This window comes from Eubalaena glacialis, chromosome 7 (genome assembly GCF_028564815.1).
Source record: "Eubalaena glacialis isolate mEubGla1 chromosome 7, mEubGla1.1.hap2.+ XY, whole genome shotgun sequence".
Taxonomy (NCBI): Eukaryota; Metazoa; Chordata; class Mammalia; order Artiodactyla; family Balaenidae; genus Eubalaena; species Eubalaena glacialis.
The window spans coordinates 30,934,100-30,956,975 of NC_083722.1; the positions used below are offsets into that span (position 1 = coordinate 30,934,100).

General features: G+C 37.8%; 2 protein-coding genes across 6 annotated transcripts in view; one reads left to right on the plus strand and one right to left on the minus strand.

The window, feature by feature from the left end:
- RUNX2 (RUNX family transcription factor 2) overlaps window positions 1–22,876 on the minus strand; it is a 206,838-nt gene that overhangs the window by 145,381 nt on the left and 38,581 nt on the right. The window lies entirely within an intron of this gene.
- Window positions 12,494–22,876, plus strand: part of SUPT3H (SPT3 homolog, SAGA and STAGA complex component) — a 447,882-nt gene continuing 437,499 nt past the window's right edge. For 3 of the 4 annotated variants that reach the window (XM_061195027.1, XM_061195026.1, XM_061195025.1), the window contains exons 1-2: window positions 12,494–12,658; window positions 22,275–22,375. In XM_061195027.1, coding sequence (XP_061051010.1) covers window positions 22,275–22,375 — 101 coding nt within the window. In that variant the 5' untranslated portion in view covers window positions 12,494–12,658. Of the gene's footprint in view, window positions 12,659–15,055; window positions 15,107–22,274; window positions 22,376–22,876 lie in introns of all 4 variants that reach the window. The other variant, XM_061195028.1, reaches the window with a different exon arrangement.

The window sequence follows — 22,876 nt, forward strand, 5'->3', positions numbered from 1 at the left end:
AAATCCTAAGCAAGTATGGAACCGAAAATCTGCAGTATTTTAGTTATTAATAGGAACTATTTTTGTTTTATATAATATTTATTTTAACAAATATGTTCAATAATATATATAATAATTATATATTATTAAAATATTATTATATATTATATATAATTATATAATAGAATAGAATATGGGGGTTTTCTGTACTAAAGCTTTATAATTGCCTGTCACTTGATCATGTATATTCAGGTTTAAACTCTATCTCAATTTTAAAGCAATTACTCAATTAAGAACTAGTTTCATAAAGCAAATAATCTTTTTATAATTAATATAGTGGTTTAAAAATGTCTTGGATTAAATAGTGCATGACTTTTGAAATGTTTACTTTTACAGGCTATAGTATAAAGTAAAGAACCATAGAAATTGCCTCTTTTTTCATTGAATTTTTGTGACATTTCTTTCTTGTCCAAATGTTTTCTTATATAGTCTTAGTTTACCCTCCAGTAAGCCTATGATTTAGGAAGAATGGATATTACCCCCATTTTACAGTTGAGTAAATATGGGCTCAAGTGGGTTGGGTGACTCAGCATCCAGGAGGGTTAACAATTATATCTGAGCAGAAAACAGTGTGTCCTTCAACGGCTGGATACTAGAGTGGCTTCGACTGATAGAAATTAGGATTCTAATATTCACAGATTATTTCTATATATGAAATCAGAGTGGACTTCCAGTCTCCAGTCCGACATATAAAGAGCTTGGAAGTTGTCGCTCTCCCATCCTTACAACAACAGAAGAAAGCTGAACATATTGAAAATCAACCATTCTTCTTAGATCTATCAGAGAATTGAGGTTGCAGGGCAAACCACTGCCCCAAACACTGGAGAGACAGATGTCTTTGCTTGCCCTCAAGACAAACTATTTTATCAGAGTCTAACTGACCTGAGGGAAAGGAAATACCTAATTCCAGCCCCCTCTAGCCTTATACCTGGAGGAAGAGAAATACCAAATTCCAAACCCCTCTAGCCTTCCTCTCCTACTTAACAGCAGGGAGTTGGGGAGGAAAGGATGAGCTCTCAGGAAGGTCACAGCCCAGGGACACAGGCTGACTGAAAACCTGAAACGTAATCATAGGCTATAGAACACTCCTCCTGTCCCATACTTCACCACCATGTCACTCAGATTCCTGTATGAAAACAAACGATTACAGCTAAAAGAACTGCAAGCCTCAGACCCTACTAAAGAAGGACTCTCTCAGGGAGACAAAAATAAGGACATTAGAGGAATTTTAGCCTCTGACACTATGGCTGCAGCAACAGTAAACACAACCTAACTCCTAGCCAGATAAACACAAAACTTCACATTGAATGCCCTCACTTACTTCTACCCAATACATCATGTCCGGCTTTCAACAAAAAATTCCAAGGAGTGCTCAAAGTCTAAAAACTCAGTCTGAAGAGGCAAAGCAAGGATCAGGACCAGACTAAGATATGGCAGAGTTTTTGGAATTATCAGACTGGGAATTTAAAATAACTATGATTAATACGTAAAGGGCTCTAATGGAAAACGTGGACTACAATGCAAGAGCAGGTGGAGAATGTAAGCAGGAAGATGGAAATGCTAAGAAAGAATCAAAAAGAAATGCTAGAGATTAAAAAAAACACTGTAATCAAAATGAAAAATGCCTTTAATGGGCTCATCAGCAGAAATGATACAGACAAAGAACGATTTCAGTGAGCTTGAAAATATGTCAATAGAAACTTCCAAAACTGAAAAACAAAAAGAAAAAAAGAGGGAAAAAGTCAGGACAGAGTACTCAAGAACTGTGGGACAATGAGAAAAGGTGTAACATAACTGTAATGGGAATACCAGAAAAAGAGGGAAGAGACAATAGAAATATTTGAATAATGACTGAGCATTTTCCAAAATTAATGACAAACACCAAACCACAGACTGGGAATCCCAGAGGACACCAAGCAGAAGAAATACCAAAAAAAATCTACACCTAGGCATGTGGTATTCAAACTACAGAAAATCAAAGGGAAATTGGAGCATGGATCCAAAGGGTAAAGGGTTTTTTGTTTTGTTTTTTCCAATTAATATGACAACTAGGGCTTCCCTGGTGGCACAGTGGTTAAGAATCCGCCTGCCAATGCAAGGGACACGGGTTCGAGCCCTGGCCCGGGAAGATCCCACATGCCGCGGAGCAACTGAGCCCGTGCGCCACAACTACTGAGCCTGAGCTCTAGAGCCCGCGAGCCACAACTAGTGAGCCCACGTGCCACAACTGCTGAAGCCTGCGTGCCTAGAGCCCGTGCTCTGCAACAAGAGAAGTCGCTGCAATGAGAAGCCCGTGCACCACAACAAAGAGTAGCCCCCGCTCACCGCAACTAGAGAAAGCCCACGCACAGCAACGAAGACCCAACGCAGACAAAAATAAATAAATAAATTTATATTTAAAAAAATGACAACTACTTGGTCTCCCTTCTTTTTCTTCTGACTTCCCCCCACCACCTAAAGTCTCTCTGTCTGGGGAATATGGTAGAATTGTTACGGGGGCTGTATAACTTAATTATTTCCCTCTTTAATAAGGAAATTATTTAAATATAAAGAACAAAAAATAGAATGTTCTATTAGCTTTATCTCTCCAAATGAACTGTAGATTTCTTGAAGGCAGGGATTATATACTGCATAATTCTGAATCCCTTAGAGTGTGTAGTGCCATCTATAGTGTTGAAGCAAATGACATCCTGTTGTTTTAACTGGTTGGAAGTAACTGTAAAAGCCTAACTACACTGGGACCTGCAGGTTGGGACTGGAGCCTGGTGAAGAGGAAAGCCACTAATCAAGTGGATTAAATAGTTTTGAAGTATTCTTTAAATATTTAAAAAGTAAAACTCATTCTCTCTATGGTCCCATAGTATGCTGTGCCTTTATAAGACCTGCAATGATTTGTTTACAAGTCCATTTAGCCTCTTAAAGTGTAAGCTCCTCTAGGATGGGGTCACATTTTTTTCCTCTTTTAATTGTGAGAGGCACTTAATTCACATTTGGTAAATAAAAAGTTGAGAGATAACTGATGAGAGGAAAGAGAGTCTAAAGCCATTCTATAGTAATAAAGCTATGCATTTAAAAGTACCTAAATGTCATATTTCAGAGGAATTTTGAAGGAGTTTTTCCCAGAGAAGCGATGTGACCCCTTTGCCCCAAAAACCCAGTCTTCTTAGGGAGCCTGGATTCCACTCAGCCCCTCTTCTTCTACCCAATGACTTCCATATCTCTGTTTCTATTGGCTCCTTCTCTCTTTTTTCCTGATCTAATATCCTTTTCATGGGGGTGGGGGGAGAACCCAACAACAAAAGAACCAAACCTCTTTCCATTTGCACCATTACCCTTTCCACCTCCCACCTTGCTTCCTTCCTTTCTTTAACGGCTAAACCTCTCAAACGCGCGATCTTCAAGACATTCACATTTCCAACCCCACCACAGCATCAAGACTAGTTATGTTAAGGTTAAAGGATTTCTGACTGAACCCAGAAGTCATTTCTCAGTTTCTCATCCACTTTAAGTTCCCTGTGCTTCAAAATACTTTCATAAAGTAAATGATCCTTTTATGAAGTGAATAATCACATGCTCGTTTATCTGTTTCCTGGAGTTGTTCAGAAAGGAAGGCAGGTTTCCAGGTTGGGGTGTTGCCAAGGAGGGCTGTCTTAGTCGCTCCCAGTGGAGCTGGCGTTTGGGCTTTGGCTCCCCAGCCCTCAACAGGCAATATTATCCCTGTTTCAGAGCTGACTCACCCTGACTCATAAGAGACCCAGCATAAAAACCGAAATGCTGAGTTATTGATTGGTAATGAGGAAATATAACTGTCGGGTGGAATGAACCGTCCTATCAGCCTGGTCATCCTATTTCTTGGAAAGCTTCATGGAAGCCAAAATAGCTAAAGATTGCTGGTCACAACAGAATCAGGATAAGAAGAGTTAGCTACCTAATTTGAATTCTTGAATATTAGGACTCTGATAGCCTGACTCATTTATCATTTCCCACTCGTCTCCACCATACAGGAATGTGCTATGCCAATTTGTTCTAATTCTGCTTTTTCTGTGCTTTGTAACTAACTAACCTCTCTTCTTATTTACATACTATTTTAATCAGGTCATAATTAAGGCTTGTTGTGTTGATCTATATCCCTTCTGCGATGCATTTCTTGTTTATTGTACAAACTGACTTTCAGAGGTTGGTCTTATTGGTAATTAGAAAAATGTCTCACTGTCATCTGCACCTATAGATTGTAAATATGGATTTCCGCATATTATGTCATATTTCTTAAAGCAAGGTACACCAGGATAAATCAGCCTGATCACCCACCTGCCTACTGGCTGTAAAATAAGTCTTTAAGGTTCTTCTAGATTGTGACTGTTGGCTTTTCCATTGTTTAAGGTATTCAAAAGAACATCCCCCCCAGATCCTGAAAGTAGTTCTAAGTTAGGTTCCAAATATTTGAGCAAAGGCAACATTGTTGGAACAATGGTAGTAGAAACTGACTATATTTTTGGTATGTAGTATAAAAATCACAGTCACAAACATGTGTCCAATTATAGAGAAAATATTGAACTAAGTATGACTGGCTAACTTCAAGTTTCATTAACATTCATTTACTATTCGTTCACTTATTTTGTAATCTATTAGCATTTTTTTTTTTTGCAAGATAAGCAGTTACAAGGGCCTAAAGTTTAAGAAAAATTTATGGGAGAATAACTTAAAATTGAGAAAATTCAATTCATAAACTTTCTCCCCATGAATTGAGAAGTGATCTCTATTATTAATTAGAATGGGATGATACTAATGCAGGAGCATAATTTGAGAACTGCTACTATATGGTGAGTTATTGAATACTTTTGATGGAGTAAATAACAATTTTATTATTTCTATTATAAATGTAGAAATTGAGTAGAGAGGCAAAAATGTTTTACAGTATTTGCTTGGTAGAACTTAGAAGAAAGGATTCTCTTGGTTCAGATTTTTAATCTTATATGACATCCATTTCCAGAGAGAAACCAGCAGAGTTTTTTAAATCCTTAAGGATATTGTTCTGAATAAATATATTTTACTATGATATGAAAAATGTTACTAAAAAATAACTAGAATATGGTCGAGTAGCCTAGTTTGTGCTTTGTTATTTGCTTGCTAGTTGCGGGAAGTCACAAGTTCTGTAGAAGTTATTTTCAAACATTAGGGAACCTCAAAATCCTTTGGAGGGCTTGTGAAAGCGGATTGTTGAGCTCTATCTCAGAGTTCCTGATTCTGTAGGTGTAGGGTGGGCCCCAAATCTGTATTTCCAACAAGATGTACCAGATTTTAGGACCACTGCTCTATATACCCTGCTCCATTTAACAAGCTCTTGTTTATCTTTCTCCCATTCCTCACAGTGGTTTAACCAAACTTTATCACCTCATACCCATTTTACTCTATCATCCCCACTTTTTCAGCATCCCTACTTTCCTACATTTCAGGGAGAAATTGGGGTCATTGGGTATGAACTGCCTCAAGTTCTTATTCTTTTCTTCCAGTTAGTCCTTTTCCATTTTAAGGTTCATCCCACTTCCTGGACTCTTGATCAAAAACCTTCCCATTTCTTCCAGGATCTAATTCCATCTTTATGTCCTAAAGATTTTGCCATTGGCTCTCCTCTATATCAAGTGTTCAACCTCTTTACCAGCTTCTTCTCCAAAGCTCGTGGACGAGCTCAAGGCCATGATCTTAAAAAATCTATCCTGTGACCTTGAATATTTCTCTAGCTACTCTCTTTCTTCTTCACAGACCAAGTTCTTGGAAAGAATAACACACTTGATTTCTCAACTTCCTTATCTACTCTTCCTTTTTCAAGTTACTACAACCAAGTTTCTAATCCTACCAATTTATGCTGCTTTGGAAAAGGTCATTTTGAACTGGCTAAATCCAATTAACTCTGATTCTTATTTTAGTACCTTTAATTTCTCTTCAAAACTCCTTGCTCTCCTGGTTTCCATGACAACACTGCTTCCTCAGTGTCCTTCATAGGCTCTTCCTCTCCCTCTCCTACTGAATGTGGGCATCTAGAATTCAATCTTTTACTCACTTCTCTTTGTTCTATGCGTGCTCTCTTGGCCATTTCATTGTCTCTCTTGGCTTCAGTTGTGCCCACAGATCCTCATGAGAATGTTTTCTGGCCAAAGCTGGGAAAAGGGCTGAATTCTACATCCAAGTGATGTGTGTGGAATGCTGTACGCTACTGGTTCCCAAACCTAAATGTCCATCTACCCTCTTGAACTCCAGACTTTATTCTGTCTTCTATCACCACCATTCTGTCTGGATAGTCCAGTTGGCTACTGGTTTATAGCCACCTGCAATTTCGTTATGGTCAACTTAAACTTACCAAGGCTAACTTGCCTCTCAGTAAGTTGAGAAAACTTGGAATCATCCTATTTCCTCTTTGCCTTACGTCCACCCTGATATCTTACCAGTTAGTTACTGGTCCTATAAATTCCACTCCCTTAGTATTTCTTCCATCTGTCATCTTCTATCATTTCCTAGTCCATTGATGTAGCTCAAGCCCATATCAGCTCTTTCCTGAGTTGTTAACTTCTTCCAGTTTTTCACCCTTCCAATATTTCTTGCACATTACTGCCAACTTACTAACAGGCAAATTTAATCATGTCATTAAAAAAACATATTTCCAAGTTTCCCCATTTTTTATTAGATAAAGTCCAAATTCCATAAAGTAATGCACAAGACTTTCTATGATCTGGCCCTTCCCAAGTTTCTGGCTTCCTTTCTTACACCCTGTGATCCCATCATACTGGACAGCTTGCAATTCCCTCTAACACACTGTGGCTTTGCTCATGTTACTCCCTCTGCCTAAATAATCCTTCCTCATTTTGTTCCACTATTACTCACTTTTCAAGACTGAGTTTTGAGTCATTTTTTCAATAGTAATAATGCTAATAAAAAACAAGATGTATTAAGTGCATGTTATGTACCAGACACTTTACATACATTCTCACTTTACATGCAATCCTCACAACAAAACTCTGAAGTTTATAACATCCTTGTCATAAATTATGCTAATAAGTGGCATGAAAGCCCATATTTTTTGGGTTAATGAAGTTGTTTTAAGTATATTCTGGAAAGAGAAAATATACCTTATGCTGCATCTATGAAATACTAAAAATAAAGTAACTTGGTCAAAATTTTTGGTATAAATCCCTGATCACTAGCAATTGATCTGAGCATTCCTTAGTCAGTACAGGTTTATTGCATCCAACTTCAGAGTATGAACTAGGAATAGCAGGCTGCATTAGCTATACTGTGGTTTATTTCAGTCATGGTACTGATTCATTTTGGGCCCTGTTTCCATGTATCATAGAAAAATAAATGTATATGCATAATATAAAATGGAGGCAGTCATTCAAATAATTCACTGAATTAGATCCAGTTTTACATCTAAATTTTTCATTGATAGTACCTTTGGGAACTGAATGTTTCTGTATATTTGTCTCAACTGAATTCTCTACTTTATTTTCAGGTATTGATAGACACCCCCCCGCCAAAAAAAAAAACCAAAAACAGTTATTGTTTTCTTTTTCTTTTCTTTTTTAAACAAGGGAATGTTTAGCTTTCCTCACCTCTTCTTAAAGCAAAAATAAAATATTCCTTGACATATGTTAAGTCTAGATGGACCTCTATTATGTGAGCAGGATTAGAAATTAAATTATTATTAAAAGAGTTACAAATACAAACTTTCCTTCATTTCCATAAGAACTTACTTATGATGGCAAAAACATTAAAGATAATACAAACACTGTACTTAATTACTTATTTATGCCTAAAACTGGATTCTTGATCTCTTACACTTGGATTTTTTTTTTTTTTTTTTGGCCACAGCCACATGGCATACGGGATCTTAGTTCCCTGACCAGGGATGGTACCAGCGCTCCTTGCACTGGAAGTGCAGAGTCTTAACCACTGGACTGCCAGGGAAGTCTCTGGATTCTTGATCTCTTATACCCACCCAACATACTCCATCCCCAGTCCTTTCCATCTCAGTTCATGGCAAATTCATTTTTCCACTTTCTCCGAACCCTTGAGAGTCATCCTTAATTCCTCTTGTTCTCTAGAATCCCAAATCCAATCTGTCAGTAAATCACAATGAGTTTCAAACTATATCCAGAATCCAACCACGTCTCATGGCATCTACTGTAACAACCCTAATACAAGCTACCGTCATCTCTTGCCTGGTTACTGTCTGTGCCTCTACAGACTATTTCCAGCCCAGCAGCCAGAGTAATCATTTTAAACCCTTAACCACATCATGTCAATTCTCTGCTAATAGCCTCCTAGTCCCAGGCACACAGACCTTCCACCATCTGGTCTCCTAATTCTTCTGTGACCTCATATTACACTATCTTCTTTCTGGGTCACTATTCTTCAGCTAAAATGGCCTCTTGGCTACTCCTGCAACTTACCAGCCCCATTCCCACTACAGGGCTTTGGCACAGGTTGTTCTCACTGTCTGGAAGGCTCTTTCTTTAGATATCTACAACTACCTTCTTCACCTTCTTCCTCAAGTCATTATTCAAATGCCACTTCCACAGTGAGCCCTACCCTGCTTGCTCAATACAAATATCACAGTTCTCCTATTCCTCCTGTGCTTTTTCTAATTCCATAATCCCTTCCCTGTTGTATAAAATTGTCCCCCTCTAACACTCATAGCCTTTTAACATATTACACAATTTGGGTATTTATTTTATTGTGCAACTCCTCCTTCTAGAATGTGAGTTTGATGATGGCATGGAGTTTTGTTTTGTTCACTGCTATATCTGCAGCTCCTAGAATAGTGTCAGGCACATGGTAAGCCCATCATAATAATTGTTGAATGAACGAAATAATTAGCACCTATCACTAACACTCAGCAAATAGACCTTATTTTCAAGGGGAGAAATGTAAAAGTTGTTCGTTTCCAGTACAAGAGGTATTATGTATTGGATTCTATGGGAATGGGAGCAACTAAGTTTCCATATGTCTAGAGAGTTCAGGGGCCCCATGAAACCCTGATGTTCTATGATTCCCTCCCCATCTAAGTCTCAAAAATGATCATTTTCTAGCGGCCAAGCACTAATTTTAAAAGATCCTGGAGTGTTAAACCTGCAATGAGAGATTCCTAAGAGGATGGTTCATGATTATAGTTCTACAAGCTGCTCAGTACTGCAATTCTTAGCATTTCTTCTCTCATCACTGTGTTGCTCTTCCTCCTTCAAAACATATGAATATAATTGGAAGGTATGGGAAGCCAATTTGATTACACTCTGAACAGTTATGTGATGCACCCTCCCTCCAGTGTGTCAATAAATTTGATTCATATATATCTTTTCATGTTGGGCTTTCTTTTGAAATACATAACATCAGTTGATCCAAGTTGGCCTAAAGCAAGAGTCCTGCATAGTCACATAATTTTTGGTAGCATAAATATAAATGCTGAAATTATTCTGTACACCTTTAAGATTCATCTTTTGGTTATTCCTACTTTAAAGAAGCATAGAGTTTTAGGACTACAGGTTTTATGTTATTTGGTTAGATCAACTCATCTTACAGATATGAAAACAGAGGACCCATGATATAGAATGACTTGCCCAGGTACCACAGAGCTGAATAATTGTTTTGGTCAGAACTCCTCGTTCTAAAGATAAAACAAGGTACCTTTGAGATTGCAATTGAAAAAGAGTTCTTAATATCAGAAAATTAACTGAATATAGCAACAATTTCAATATGCAATTCTAAACAATATTCAGTTCTACCTGGTTTATTTCCATGGTGACTACATAAACATTAGAATAGCAAATATAGCAGGGTAAAATAATTGATAAATAGGAAAAGAAAAAGCCTCCACAAGCATCCTAATACATGACAGTCATGGGTCACAAAAGAGTAAGAATTTGCAGGTCACCTGGAGTAAACTGTCCGCATGGCATCCACAGGAGAAGAAACCACTTCATCACAGAGATGGCTCCATACTAGGCATGGCTTCTGCTATTATTTGGAGGATTAAGCCTTCTTTTATTATCTAATCTAGTCATCTTTTAAGATGCCAGGAGGCATTTTTGCTTAGATATGTACCTTTTCTGTTTTCATTAGTCAGTCTATATGAAGGTTATTATACCAGAGGAATGTAAAAATCTACAGTAACAATGCTTCATTTTCCTTTAATGGCTTTGTTCAAGGGATGAAGACATTTTTGTGGTGTGATGAATTCACTTGGTCTCCTGATGTGTTTTTTCCACATGCTTTGGAAATCACGTGTTTTTCTGAGCGGTGGTAGTCATCAATGTCTTAATTTCAGCACCATTGCTTTAGCTTTGTTATAATGAAGATAACTTAGTAGCATTGATAATTTAGGATCTTTGATATTAATCGAATGGAGAATATTTTTGACCCATTGCGGGCAGGAGTGCTCTCAAACTACAAACAAAATTATGACTAAATCAAATTTTTAAAATAGATTTTAACAGATTCCAGGAGGTAGGAACACTAGGATAACTCATGTGACTGCAAAGCTAAGATCTCCGCCAACAGCAAAAGTCACAATTTCCTAAGAGTGAAATTTTGAGCTCCCTTTACCAGGGCCTGTTTAACTCGGTTTCCCTTCTCCATGGCACACTTTCATTAACTCCTGTTGTGTGTGATTATATGTAGGTTAGACACCAGTGGCTTGAGAGTAAGGTCTGGGTTCTGTCCCAAAAAACTAGGTCAAATCTGGCCTCCATGTGATGCAGGTAAAACTCCCATGAAAATATCAGTACGGCAACACTGATTGAACATAATTTTACTTGAAAGGATCTCCTTCCGGTTATATTTTCTTAGATGTACTATTAATATTTTTCTTAATTTTCTTCTATTTTCTTGCTAATGTACTTGAAAGGGCTTTTCAACTATTGTATAAACCAGTCTTCCTTCATAAGAAATTATGACGATTCTCTCTCACTGTTACTTTCTTCCCCTATACACTTTGCCCATCAGTGGATTGAGCCCTGATTTACACATTATGGTGAGCTTTTACATCCTAAACAAATTTATTCTTTTGGAACTTTATTTAGCAAGTATTTAAGTGTTGGGGAGATTAAAGGAGAGCTAAAAACAAAATTAACAAGAGACTCAACTACAATCCACAGACGAAATAACCAAATAAGTTGCTATTTTAAACAATGTAAGCGAATAGGAGGAAGGGATTATTTCAGAACACAAATATTCATAGGCAAGAAAATAACTGAAGTAGTAATGCTTAAAGAAGACTTGATGAGGGTTAGTAGTTGAATCTCTGAAATATAATATTTGACGTCATAGGCATGGACTTAAGTGGGTAATAGTTTTCTTTCCTGAGCAGCTGAAAAGAATGTTAAAAATATAAATAACAAGACCACGTAAAATAAAGCAACTGAAATCACTGTCTTATGACTGTATTATTTAAAAAAATACATCTGTATCAATCAATTCTGAGAGGACAGGATGTACAGCTCAAAAGTGGGAGTGCAAGATTTTAAAATAAGGAGAAGCAGGCTAAAATTCTAAGGAAAAATAAATATAGGATCATCCATTCAGAAGCCTTGAAATAGCAAATAGTTTTCAAAAAAAACGTGGTCATTAAATGCTTGAGCTTGGTAACATGAATAGGAGGAAAAATTCGCTGCAGACTATCATCTCCCACTGCCTCTGGAATGACTTTGCGCAGGGGAAAGAAGGATGGGGAGCGGTGATGTGCGAGGGCCGGCGTACGAGGGGGTGTTTCACGGTCCCAGAAAGGGTCGCATATCCACACCCCGGCACCGCGGTCCTTTGGGGGAGGAGGGCCTTTCTGATGTCTCCGTTTCCCTGCATCGTCCCGGTAAGATCCCGGTTCACCCCAACTGCGCACAAGACCGTTACAGAGGCCAATCTCCGCCCTGAAGCTGAAAACAAACTTGCAGCCTCGGGCACTAAGTCCTCGAAAACCCTAGTCCTCTCAGCTCATTCTTAAGGAGTCCAAGACTGGCCTTGACCACCCTCCGATTCTCAGCTCATCCCCACTCATCTCCCAGCAGCCCCCGCTCTAAGGGCCGCCGCGTGGCTCAGTGTCGCCCGCCCCCGGCCCCGCGCAGCCAGCTCCGCGCAGCCCGCACAGCCCGCGCAGCCCGCATCCCCCGCACCGCCCGCGCAGCCCGCACCCCCCGGCACCTCCCGCGCAACCCGCACCCGCCGCACCGCCCGCCCGCACCAATGCAGCATGGAAAGCGGCGGCCGGCGCGCTCCGCGACGCCCCGCCCCCAGCGAGCGTGGCGGAAGTGGCTGCCTAGAGAAAGGAGACCGCGCGCCACCTGGCCGAGCGCGCATGCGCCAGCGCCCGCGTCGAGAGTGGAGGGGGTGTTTGTGGCCCTCCCTCCTCCACCTCCGCCACCCCCGCCCCACAGAGAGAGTCGGGCTCACGCCATCTTGCTCCCCCCCTCCCCCACGTCCGCGCCCAGCCACCCTCTCCCTTTAGACACTCTCAGCCCCCTACCCCGCCCCTTTCCAAGCGTGTCCCGAGCCGCCGCCGCAGAAACCGCACCATCTCTATCCCCACATTCTCCACGCGGGACGCGCAGCCGGGTCTACAAGTGTTCTTAGAACAGAGGTTGTAGGGGGACCGGGGGAGGCGCGGGGGCGGGCGGGGGACAGGGCTGGGGGCCGGGAGAGGCGCCGAGCCCAGCGTGTCTGGGCCCCGCCCCCCTGCCCCCGGGAGCTGCCGCGGGGGGTCCCGGTCGTTCGCGCGGGAGGCTGAGGGACGCACAGAAGCAGCGTCTCCCGAGGCGCTGGCCCCGCGAGTCGGCCGGGTTCTCCCGCGGCGTGTGGCGTTGGCCTTGACTCCTCCCCGTAGGCGGGTGGGCGTGGGGCCAGGGGAGCTGGGCGGGCGAGCGGGAGCGGGCGTCGCTGGGTGTGTTCAGAAGCACCTTTCGCGTGTCATCTAGGTCGTGTTTTGGGGGGAAGAATTCTTAAACAAGGAAATTGTAGCTTTATGGGCGAGGTGGAAGAAGAGTTAGGTAGCGTTAGTAGAAGTATAGCATCCAGGAAAAGGAAAAGATCGACTCCCTTCTCTCTGGGGTGAGCCCACATCTGTGACCCTTGGGGAAATTATTTAGCGTGTCTTTGGCTGGGTGTTCTGGTCTGTAAAATGGGGATAGTAATAACCTAGCTCAGAATTGTGAGGATTAAATGAGGTAATACAGGTTAATGCTTATAACAAGCTCCAGGCACTGATCAATTACCTGTCATTTTTATCTCCCTGTTTAAGGAATTCAGAATGACTGTGACCTGGCTTTCTAAGTGGAAAAATCAAGAAACTGGTGTGGATTTTTATAGGGGCAGTGGAATGTAATATCTGACACTCAGAGGCGATCCTGGAAATGTGTTGTTAACGTACACGTGGATAAATGAGCTTAACTCCGTGAGGCTATAGAAACTTCAAACTCTTTCGTTCCAGAGAAATGAGGATGTATTTATCTGGGAGGAGAGGACGTAGGGTTTTAGTATATGTGAGGACAGAACTTTGGAAACAGAATTAAATTACCTCTGTAAAGATTTACTTGAAGACCAAATTGAGGATGGAACTTGTGGAATTTCTGGTGGATGTTTTAGAGAGGCTGGATTTCACTGAATGTTATGAATAATTTCCTGATAGTTACTACTTTGCAAAAATAAAGTGCACTTCATTGTGTTATGGCAAGTTTCTTATCTCTGGGAATATTCAAGAAAAGATCTAGAGCAGCCTAGGTCTAGAGCAGCCCTGTCCAATGGAACTTTCTATCGTTGTGGAAATATTCTGTAATCTGTGCTGTCCTAATATGGTATCCACTAGACACAAGTGGCTCTTGAGCACTTGAAGTGTGGCTAGTAGTGCACTGAGGTATTTAATTTTTAATTTTATTTTAATTAACTTAAATATAAATAGCCACATGTGGCTAGTGGCTGCTTTATTGGACAGCATAGGTCTAGAATCTAGCCTTTGAGACCTTTTCCAGTTCTTGATTTTGTTGAGTTTTAAGTCAGAGAAGCCAACTCTTAGAACATTTGTTGCTTTAAGGAATTATAATTATATTCAAATAATGCCTTTCATTCAAATACTGTAGTTCAAAGCTTGGGTCTGTTAATACTTACTTACAGCTTGAAAATTAAAGCAAAGCATTCTTTTGACTCCTAGGTTGTACGGCTAACGGCAGATTTGTTTGGAGAGTCACAATAATACTAAGTGGAGTTTCCTTTAATCATTGTACTGTTTCGTGACTGTGGGTTTCCACTATCTTTTATCACTTCAGTTAGTTTTCAGTGAAAACCTTTCAACTCTTTTACTCCTGAGTTTTTTCAGTTTGAAAGATGGTGCTTTTTCCTTAACTTTTTGTATAAAAAACAATTTGATAAATTATAATAGTAAACTGAGCGTTGGGCCATTTCAGAAGTAGTTTTGTGGTTATTGGTATTCAAAACTTTTGAAGAGATAAGTCTGAAATTTGGCGATATTTTGCAAGATTGCTTTCTTTGAAATACATAGAGTGGTTTTTTTCAAGCAAATGTTTATAAAATTAAGTTTGAAAGAAAAACATAACAAAAAAAAACCCCACTTTGTTTATAGATAACACACCCTTAACTCTGGCCTGATGTTTGTGAAGTGGTACCCTTGGTCTCAAGGCTGATGATAATCCTTGGATCTGCAACAAAAACTTAAAGCTCACGAATTAAGCATATACAAAGAGTAGTCCATAACACACAAATCAAAATGGGTTGCTCTTATGTATACCCTGCTTTTTCTGGGGCAGTCATGGTTTAGAGTCTGTTTGTCTCAGGATAATTATTAATAGAACTCCTTTCATTTTCAAAAATGTTCCAGTTGGGTCTACTTAATAATATGGTCACCCTCCTTTCAGGCTTGTTGAAATTTGGAATATATGATTTTAGGAGGATTAAGCGTACTGCAACCTCAGAAATGTACTTGCTTTAAAGTAGTGACAACTTTATTGCTTATGTGCTTAAATAACAGATGAGCTATCTGGAATAAGGCCAGCAAGTGACCTGTCCATTTAAGCCACAGGTAATTAAACTTTTCTACTTTTCTCCATATAATTGGATAGAAATCTTGGGCAGCTTGATTTTTGGTTCTCTCTTGATTTTTGGTGTAGGAATCTGCAAAGAAAGTTAGGCCATGCCAGTTAAATCAGAACATTGAGTATTCCTGTTGAAAATAGTACCTGTTTTACTTTATGGTGAGGTTGAATAGTGAAATTAGTTAGACATCTACTTATTATATTAAAGACTGGTTTTGCTGATGGCTCACCTAAATAGTAAAGAAAAATAATTCTACTTAATGTTTTATTGTATTAATTGAATTTATACTGTAGTGGATAAAATATTTTATTGAGAGTCAAACACATTTGGTTTGACTCCTTACTGCTGAGGGTTAAATGAAGTAACCCATGTGATGTGTGTTGGGTGCAGCGAAGCACGTAAGAAGTATGTACTCAATATATATTGGCTGCTCTAGCCTTAAGTTTATTGAATAATGGATCGGGAGAGAGATTAATGTTCTGAGATGCATTGTGGATAGGTGCAAAGAGCACTTAAAACTAATTCCAGAATCTAGATGTAGCCCTTTTCTGCCCTCATTCTCTCTGTGTGATTTCAATTAAGGTATTTAACTTTTCTGAGTCTCAATTTCCTCATCAGTAAAACGGAATTAGTACCTAACCTTATCCCACCTCCTCCTAGGATCGCTGGAGGCTTCAGATGAGAATTACGTAAATTGTTGTATTGTTTTACAGACATTTAACTATTTAACTGGTTTCCTCTCAACTTGTCTACCGACTAACTCCAGTAAATCTGCAAAAACTGTTTACACATATTTTAATTTGTGAAACAGCATAGAGTGTAATAGACACTGTTACCTAAGATCATTCTCTTTGACAAATAATACTGTATGCCCCAGTAATGGTGCTATATTGATCTGGTTACAGTATATTCCCTGTACAGAACAACTCCATACTACTGCTAAGGGAGAACCAACGTTTTCATGGGCACTTGATGTGTTCCAGACTAATGCTCCATCTCATTTATTTATCGAAACATATCATTCCCACTTAATAGGTGATACTGATGAGTCTCTTACTTTCTGGAACGGATCTGTAAGTTTTTTTTGCATTATACTACTGTCTCTGATAGAATCTGACTGATAGTGGATATTGAAGGTTAAATAAGGTTATGAATATTAAAATAATATGCTAACTGGCTTATAGTATATACTAGTTGCTGAAAAACTGCTGTGTTCATTGAATTCATAGGGCAGTAAATATAAAATATTATACAAATATAAACTATTTAAAAATCTTGAAGTGTACTTTTGCTATTTCAAATGCTATAGCAGTTTTATGACTGAATCCTTTATATTTTACTTTATTCATATTATTTGTTTCTGAATCTTTAAAGGACTATTCCTAATCATAATATTCTTCCCCTGAGAATATACGTGTTTAATAATAATACTTTGTGATATGTTTTCAAGAAGCTATACTTTTGCTTGGATTCTTCATCATCATCGTCATCATCATGAACTGAGTGCTTTCTAGGTACCAGGCCCTGTCCTAAGTGCTTTGTATACATTACTTGATGTCACCTATGAGAGGAGTATTTTTAATCTCCTTTTTAAAGATGAGGGAACTGAGGCAGGGAGGTGATGTGACTTGCCCAAGGTCACCTGGTAAGTGTTAGAGCCTGTGTTTGAATTCCAGAGCCCAGCTCTTTACAGCTAAACTGTGAGTCGGCATAGACAGATACTTCACAACAAAGTTCACTATGACAGACACATTGTGGAGGTCTTGTGAGTTAATTATAATCAACTTTTATTTGTGTGTTCCTTGTGGGATAGTAGAAAGAACTCTGGACCAGGAGTCAGGGGACCTCAGTTTTAGTCCCAGCTGTATCACTAAATAGTGATGTGTCCTTGGGCAGTTCAAGAAACCCCTCTGGACTTCAGTATCCTCACCTGAAAAATGAGGGATTTGGATGAAATTAGTGATTTTCAAACTGTAGTTCTGAACGTCAGCTGTCTTTGGCCCCCCCTCCCGCCAATTTCCATAGTTATACTTTGTCTGTTATAGTTGTTTATCCATCTGCCTAAGATTTACTTTTAAGCAAAGAATTCCTGAACTTAACTTTTAAAGTCATCAGTCTCCAAGAAAACTTAATGACAAGTCCCCTGGCTACTATGTGTACAACTTCTCAGTAATTCTATATTATTTTAGTGTGTTAAAACTAAGGCACTAAAATGGTAGGGGATTGGTAAATTTTTAAAAAATATGTATGTAGATGGACTGAATATTTCAGGTTACCTGGGATCAAAGCCTGTTTTTTGTGTTAGATTTGTTACCTTCACCCAGTGTTTTTACTCTTAGCTTCTTCATGAATAGGGGGGAGATACATGCCTAAGAGGGTGGTTGTGAAATATGTGAGCTAATACAGGCGAAAGACCCCTTATAAACTCCGAAATGCTTATAACAAATTCACTTCTTTTTTACATGCCTTCTCCAGTAAATCTCCCACTCCTTTTTAGTCACATGAACTGTGTTTTTAACCACATGAGATCTTTTATTGAATTGTTTATATTTAATATGGACTTCTCATAAGGTTTAATATTTCTAAAATGTGAATCTGGACTGGAAGAGAATCTTGATGTTTAAGAGAGCTCCTTTTTTGACATCCTTGTCAAATACACTTACTTCTTACTATTAGAAGTATAATTGATTCCAAATTTTTGCATATATCTGGAACGTTAACCATTGTCACTCAATTATATAATATTTTATGTAAAAACAACAGTGTTTTCAATATTGGAAAAGTAAGCTTGCCATTTTTTCAGGGTTTGGATGTCACGTATTTTAGGATGATCTGATAGGCCCGTTGGCAGTGCACTTTAAGAACCATTTTTGCAAAGAATAAAATTTATTTTGAAACTCAGTATTTCTTTGAGAGTACTGGATATGAAAGCACATGGAGTAGAAACCTACATTAATATCAGACTAAAGAAGAAAAATATAATAATAGAACTTCACGTGTCTCTGAGCAGTGTGTCACGGCTTCTGTGTCTGTAGGTTTAAAAAAATTATCGCTCATGTAGCCAACTGAGATAAGTAAACTCAGTTTACAGTCCGTCTGTCTATAGGGAATTTTCATAATTTACAGGTGTTTTGATGTTTTCAATTCACGTATATTTTTTGAGCGCCCATTATGTTGCAGCCACTCTCTTCTTTACAACACTCCTCTGAGACAGGTAGAAACTATTCTTGACGGATGGAGAAACTGAACTTGAGAGATTAGTTGATCGTTATTACCAGGTTCTACTATGTTGATTAACTTGAATTGGGGCATATATAAATATATTGGAATTATCATTGTGTTATTCCAAAACTAAGTATAGAAGTTTTAAAATTTTGCACATTTTAATTTTTTTTTATTTTTTGCATTCTCAGTGATTGAATGATCGTTTGGTATTATTTTTGCACAGCAGGAGAAATTTAGATCATGATGTAACTTGAGTTTTTTTTTTAACAACAAAACTAAAATATAGTGTCTAATAGTGTTGGCTTAACCATAATCGCTGCCTGCCTTTGGAGTTCTATGAAAATGAAAATGTTCTGATTATAATAGTTTTCTATTAATTTATATTATGTGGGATGCTCAGATTATAAGTGATTGAAATTGAGACTGTAGATGTTCAGAATCAGTACATAGGTCTGCTGAATTAATATTTCTCAGGAGTGAAACAATTTAAAAATTCCACTGTCTTTTAGTAAATGGGTAGACTGATGGATTTCACAATCCAGATTTTTGACACTGTTTTGAGGGTGTTGTAACTAGTTGTAACTAGTAATAACATTTTCAACTCTGAGGTATTTTAAGCTGAAGATGTTTCATGGTATTTCTTCTTTGGTCATTTAGTCACTAAAAATATGAGCTATAAATAGAAATGCACTAACATGTTCATTACATTTTTGTTTAATTCACATTTGTGATGTATAACTTTACTACAGTTAAAATTTTTTTGCGTGGTATTTTCTGAGAAAAGGGGCATATCCTTAAATTCCATTATTATTATTAAAAGATGTCAGTTTTTCTACTCTGGAACAGAATTTTACGGGTGTGACATAGTATTGGCTACTGGCTTAATAATCAGGTTTAAATATAAGTATTAATCAGAGATGAACTTATTCCTTGAGTTCACATTTAAACTGTGGCATGTTGAAATAATCTGGGTCTCCATCTGCACATCTGAATTCATTTTGTAAAATATGGCAAACAGCTGCATTTCAATTGAAAGCTAAAACAACTGCAGGACATTAACCCATTGAGAAGATTACAGTAGGTTTTCAGTTCCATGTTAACTGTATTTATTAGAGAAAATTGACTTGAGTGCTTCTGCTTTTAACCGACATTTTTTTTTTAAATGTCCGGGAGATAGGAAATAAAGCATTGGAATGATAGGACTTTGATGTGTAGAGAAGTTAATGTCTAAAGAAGTTAATTATCTAAAACATCAAACAAAATGTGTGCACAGGAAATAATTATTTTAAAGATTCTAATGCACTATCAGCTCATGATGTCAAGAAAAATGTTATTCACCTGTTTGATTTAAGAAGTAAATAACTTGACTGTGAAAGGCTGATCGTGGTTATAATAAACTAAGATTGGGATCTTTTCACTCTTACCAATACTCTTGATACGAAACGTTTGCAGTAGGGGCACAACCTAAGAAAGCTGGGGTTTTAGTATGAATTTACTTTCTGAAATGTCTCTTCTTCAGAGAGTGTTAAAGCAAGGTGACTGGATTTGCAGAATGAAAGGGGTCAATAACTCCAGCAGTGTCTCAGGATAATCCCAAGAATGGCATGCCTTCAAATCTGACATGAGTCAACTTAAATCATAGACGGGTTAATTCATAATCTTTGAGTTTAACATCTTCTCCAGGATGTCATATCTCTGTCAGTCTTCTCTTGAGACAAGTGAACCATTTTCTAAGGTCACTGGAAAGCCAAGTTCCTTTTTGAACTTGCTTTCCTGTCTTATTATTCCCCAATCTTGGACTGATGATGCGATTTTTTTTTTTTTTTTTAACCTGAGTTCCAAATGGTGTTGCTTCTTTTCCTCTATTATTTGTAGAAAAAAGTACTTATTCCAAAAAAGTCTTTGTGAACAAATAGGACAAATTTACGCTTAAAAAGACCGGTGGTCTTTCATAGCACTAGCTTCTTTATGTGTTTTAGAACTTTGGTTTTCAGGTTCAGTTTGAGTGAAACTTTCTTCCTTCTCTTTCTCCGCTTTTGCAGTCTCTGTCTAGTGGTTTTCGCCTGGCTCCTAGGGACCTTAGGTTAGACCAGGGCTTATATTGGCAGAGAGTTGGTCCTGCCGCAGAATGATATTGGGACATTCCAGATCTAGCCACCCAGCTAGTGTGCTGCTTGTCTTAGGTCTCTGTCCTTTTGCCTTCTCAAAAGCTTCATATGTGGCCCATCTCAGGCAGTGGTTTGTAGTAGTTAATTTTTTCAGCTTTCATTCATGGGACCCAGCCTTTCCATCTCAGCCATCAGTGAATGACCCTGGTTCAAGTTTCCTTTATCCATTTTAAGCCTCCATTGCCCACAGAAGTGGTCAGATTAGAGGATGTATTAAGAAGATAAATTTGATAGCAGTGTGGAGAATGAACTGAGCTGCAAAGAGAGAAGCTATAAATAGAGCTCAACAAGAAAGGGAGGAGGTAAAAACATAAAGTAGAATTTATTTGGCTTCTTACAAATTATAGGGTGCAGGAGAAGGAGTCAAAGATGATGACTGAGATTTTAAGCCAGGCTGACTAGTAGCAGTAGTGATGTCAGTGTGAAAACAACTTATTTTATAAGGAAACTAATTAATATTTGTTGAATTGTATTGAGGTCTTTTAGTGAAAATATTCAAGTTTCTTAAAGTTTGTGATTATGAAATAAGGATAATCTAAATTTGTCACAAAGAAGTTAACATTGTGTACTGACTGTGTGCTAAGAACTATTCTGAATGCTTTGTTTATGTTAGTTCATTTAATCCTCACAACAACCCTAAGAGTGTGCGATTATCATTCCTGTTTTACAGATGAGGAAACTGAGGCACAGAGACGTTAAGGAACTTGCCCCGAGCCCTAGTAAAGTAGTAGAGCTGGGATTCTAACCTAGGCAGTCTGACTTCTGACACCTAATTATTTTACTGTACTTAAAGTTCTCAGTACTCCTTTACTTTATTATATATTTTAAATCTTAATTCTTCTTTAATCAGCAAAGTATTTTTTAAAGAAAATCATAGTATTGCAAAATTTATATATACATGAAATGATAACTAACATTTATTGAGCACTTACTGTGTCCTTGAGGTAAAAGCCTGAGGCTTTTATCTACTTCTATTACCTTAATGTTATTTTCACTACTTCTTGTTTGTGGGACTGCCACATGTAATAAGTAAAATGATGTATATTAGGATTAGCATCTAGTTTTCCCATTATGCATCAGCTTAATTTTATTGGGAAAAAAGTCACATTTTATTTTATTTTTTATTTTTTTAAAAGTCACATTTTAAATTGATGAGTAATTTAACCATAAGATAATAAAATATCACAATGCTTACTTCTGATCTACTGATTGGCTTTATTTGTATTATTTGTATTTTAGGCTATGGTTCAAATGGGAATTAGATTATGTTTTGGTTTTCTAATTTTGTATCTTACAGCTGTGCAACTCTTTCTTTAAATGAAATCTTACTTGGAACCCCAATATATGAAATAGAAAAATCAGAGTTCTTATGTTCTGGATGGAACTGCTTGGGGGCCACTGAGAGCTCACTGAAATATTGCTGGGGAATCTTTGGGCTCCATGGATTGGAGTTTGAAAACCACTGAACTTTATTAAAATATTTTAATGAGTATTTTTCTTCCAATACTTATTACAAAATATGTAATGAAAATTTTATCACCCAAGTGAGTAATTTTTTTACGTCATATTTGACTAAGCAGTTTTCTACCTTACTGTTTCATTTTAATAAAGAACAAGTATGGACAAATCAGATTTACGTAAAACAAATCAGAATTTTAAAAATTTCTATACTTTTTGAAGTAACTTATAATTGCTTCCGTTTTCCATGCATTTACTTATAGCTAAATACATTTTGTAAGCTGAGTTCTCTTTTTTATTTAGATGAATAACACTGCAGCCAGCCCAATGTCTACTGCCACTTCAAGTAGTGGAAGAAGTACAGGGAAGTCTGTAAGCTTTGCAGCAGAATTGCAGAGTATGATGTAAGTATGGCTCTGTATCTCAGTTATTACTATTTTAAGTTTATTCATGTTGATAAAAGACAATAGAAATAACGAGATTTATAAAACTTAACTTGGAAATTTGTACTTAAGTAAAAATGAAATAGTCTGATAACATTTTAAATAGCCGTATACGGAAGGGACAAATTGGTTAAAAATGCTACAGTGATACTGTATTCAAAAAGTAAGTATTGGTTCATCTTCATAAAAGAATGAATACTCATGTAGACATTTGTGCTCTGATTATTATCTGCCCAAATCTGTGTTATGGATTGCTTATTGCTGTTTTAGTTTTAGATTTAGAAAATTTTGACATTGATTATATTCTTGGATAGTTGGAAATATTTTCACAGAGTTCTCAGTTTTTCTCAAGTGTCAGTCATAATCATTCTGTGAGCCTAATTTAGTTTTCAGTTTTGATAATATTTGAAATCACTGTGTTTCAGAACTTGAGAAAAAACTTAGGACATTTAAAAAACACAT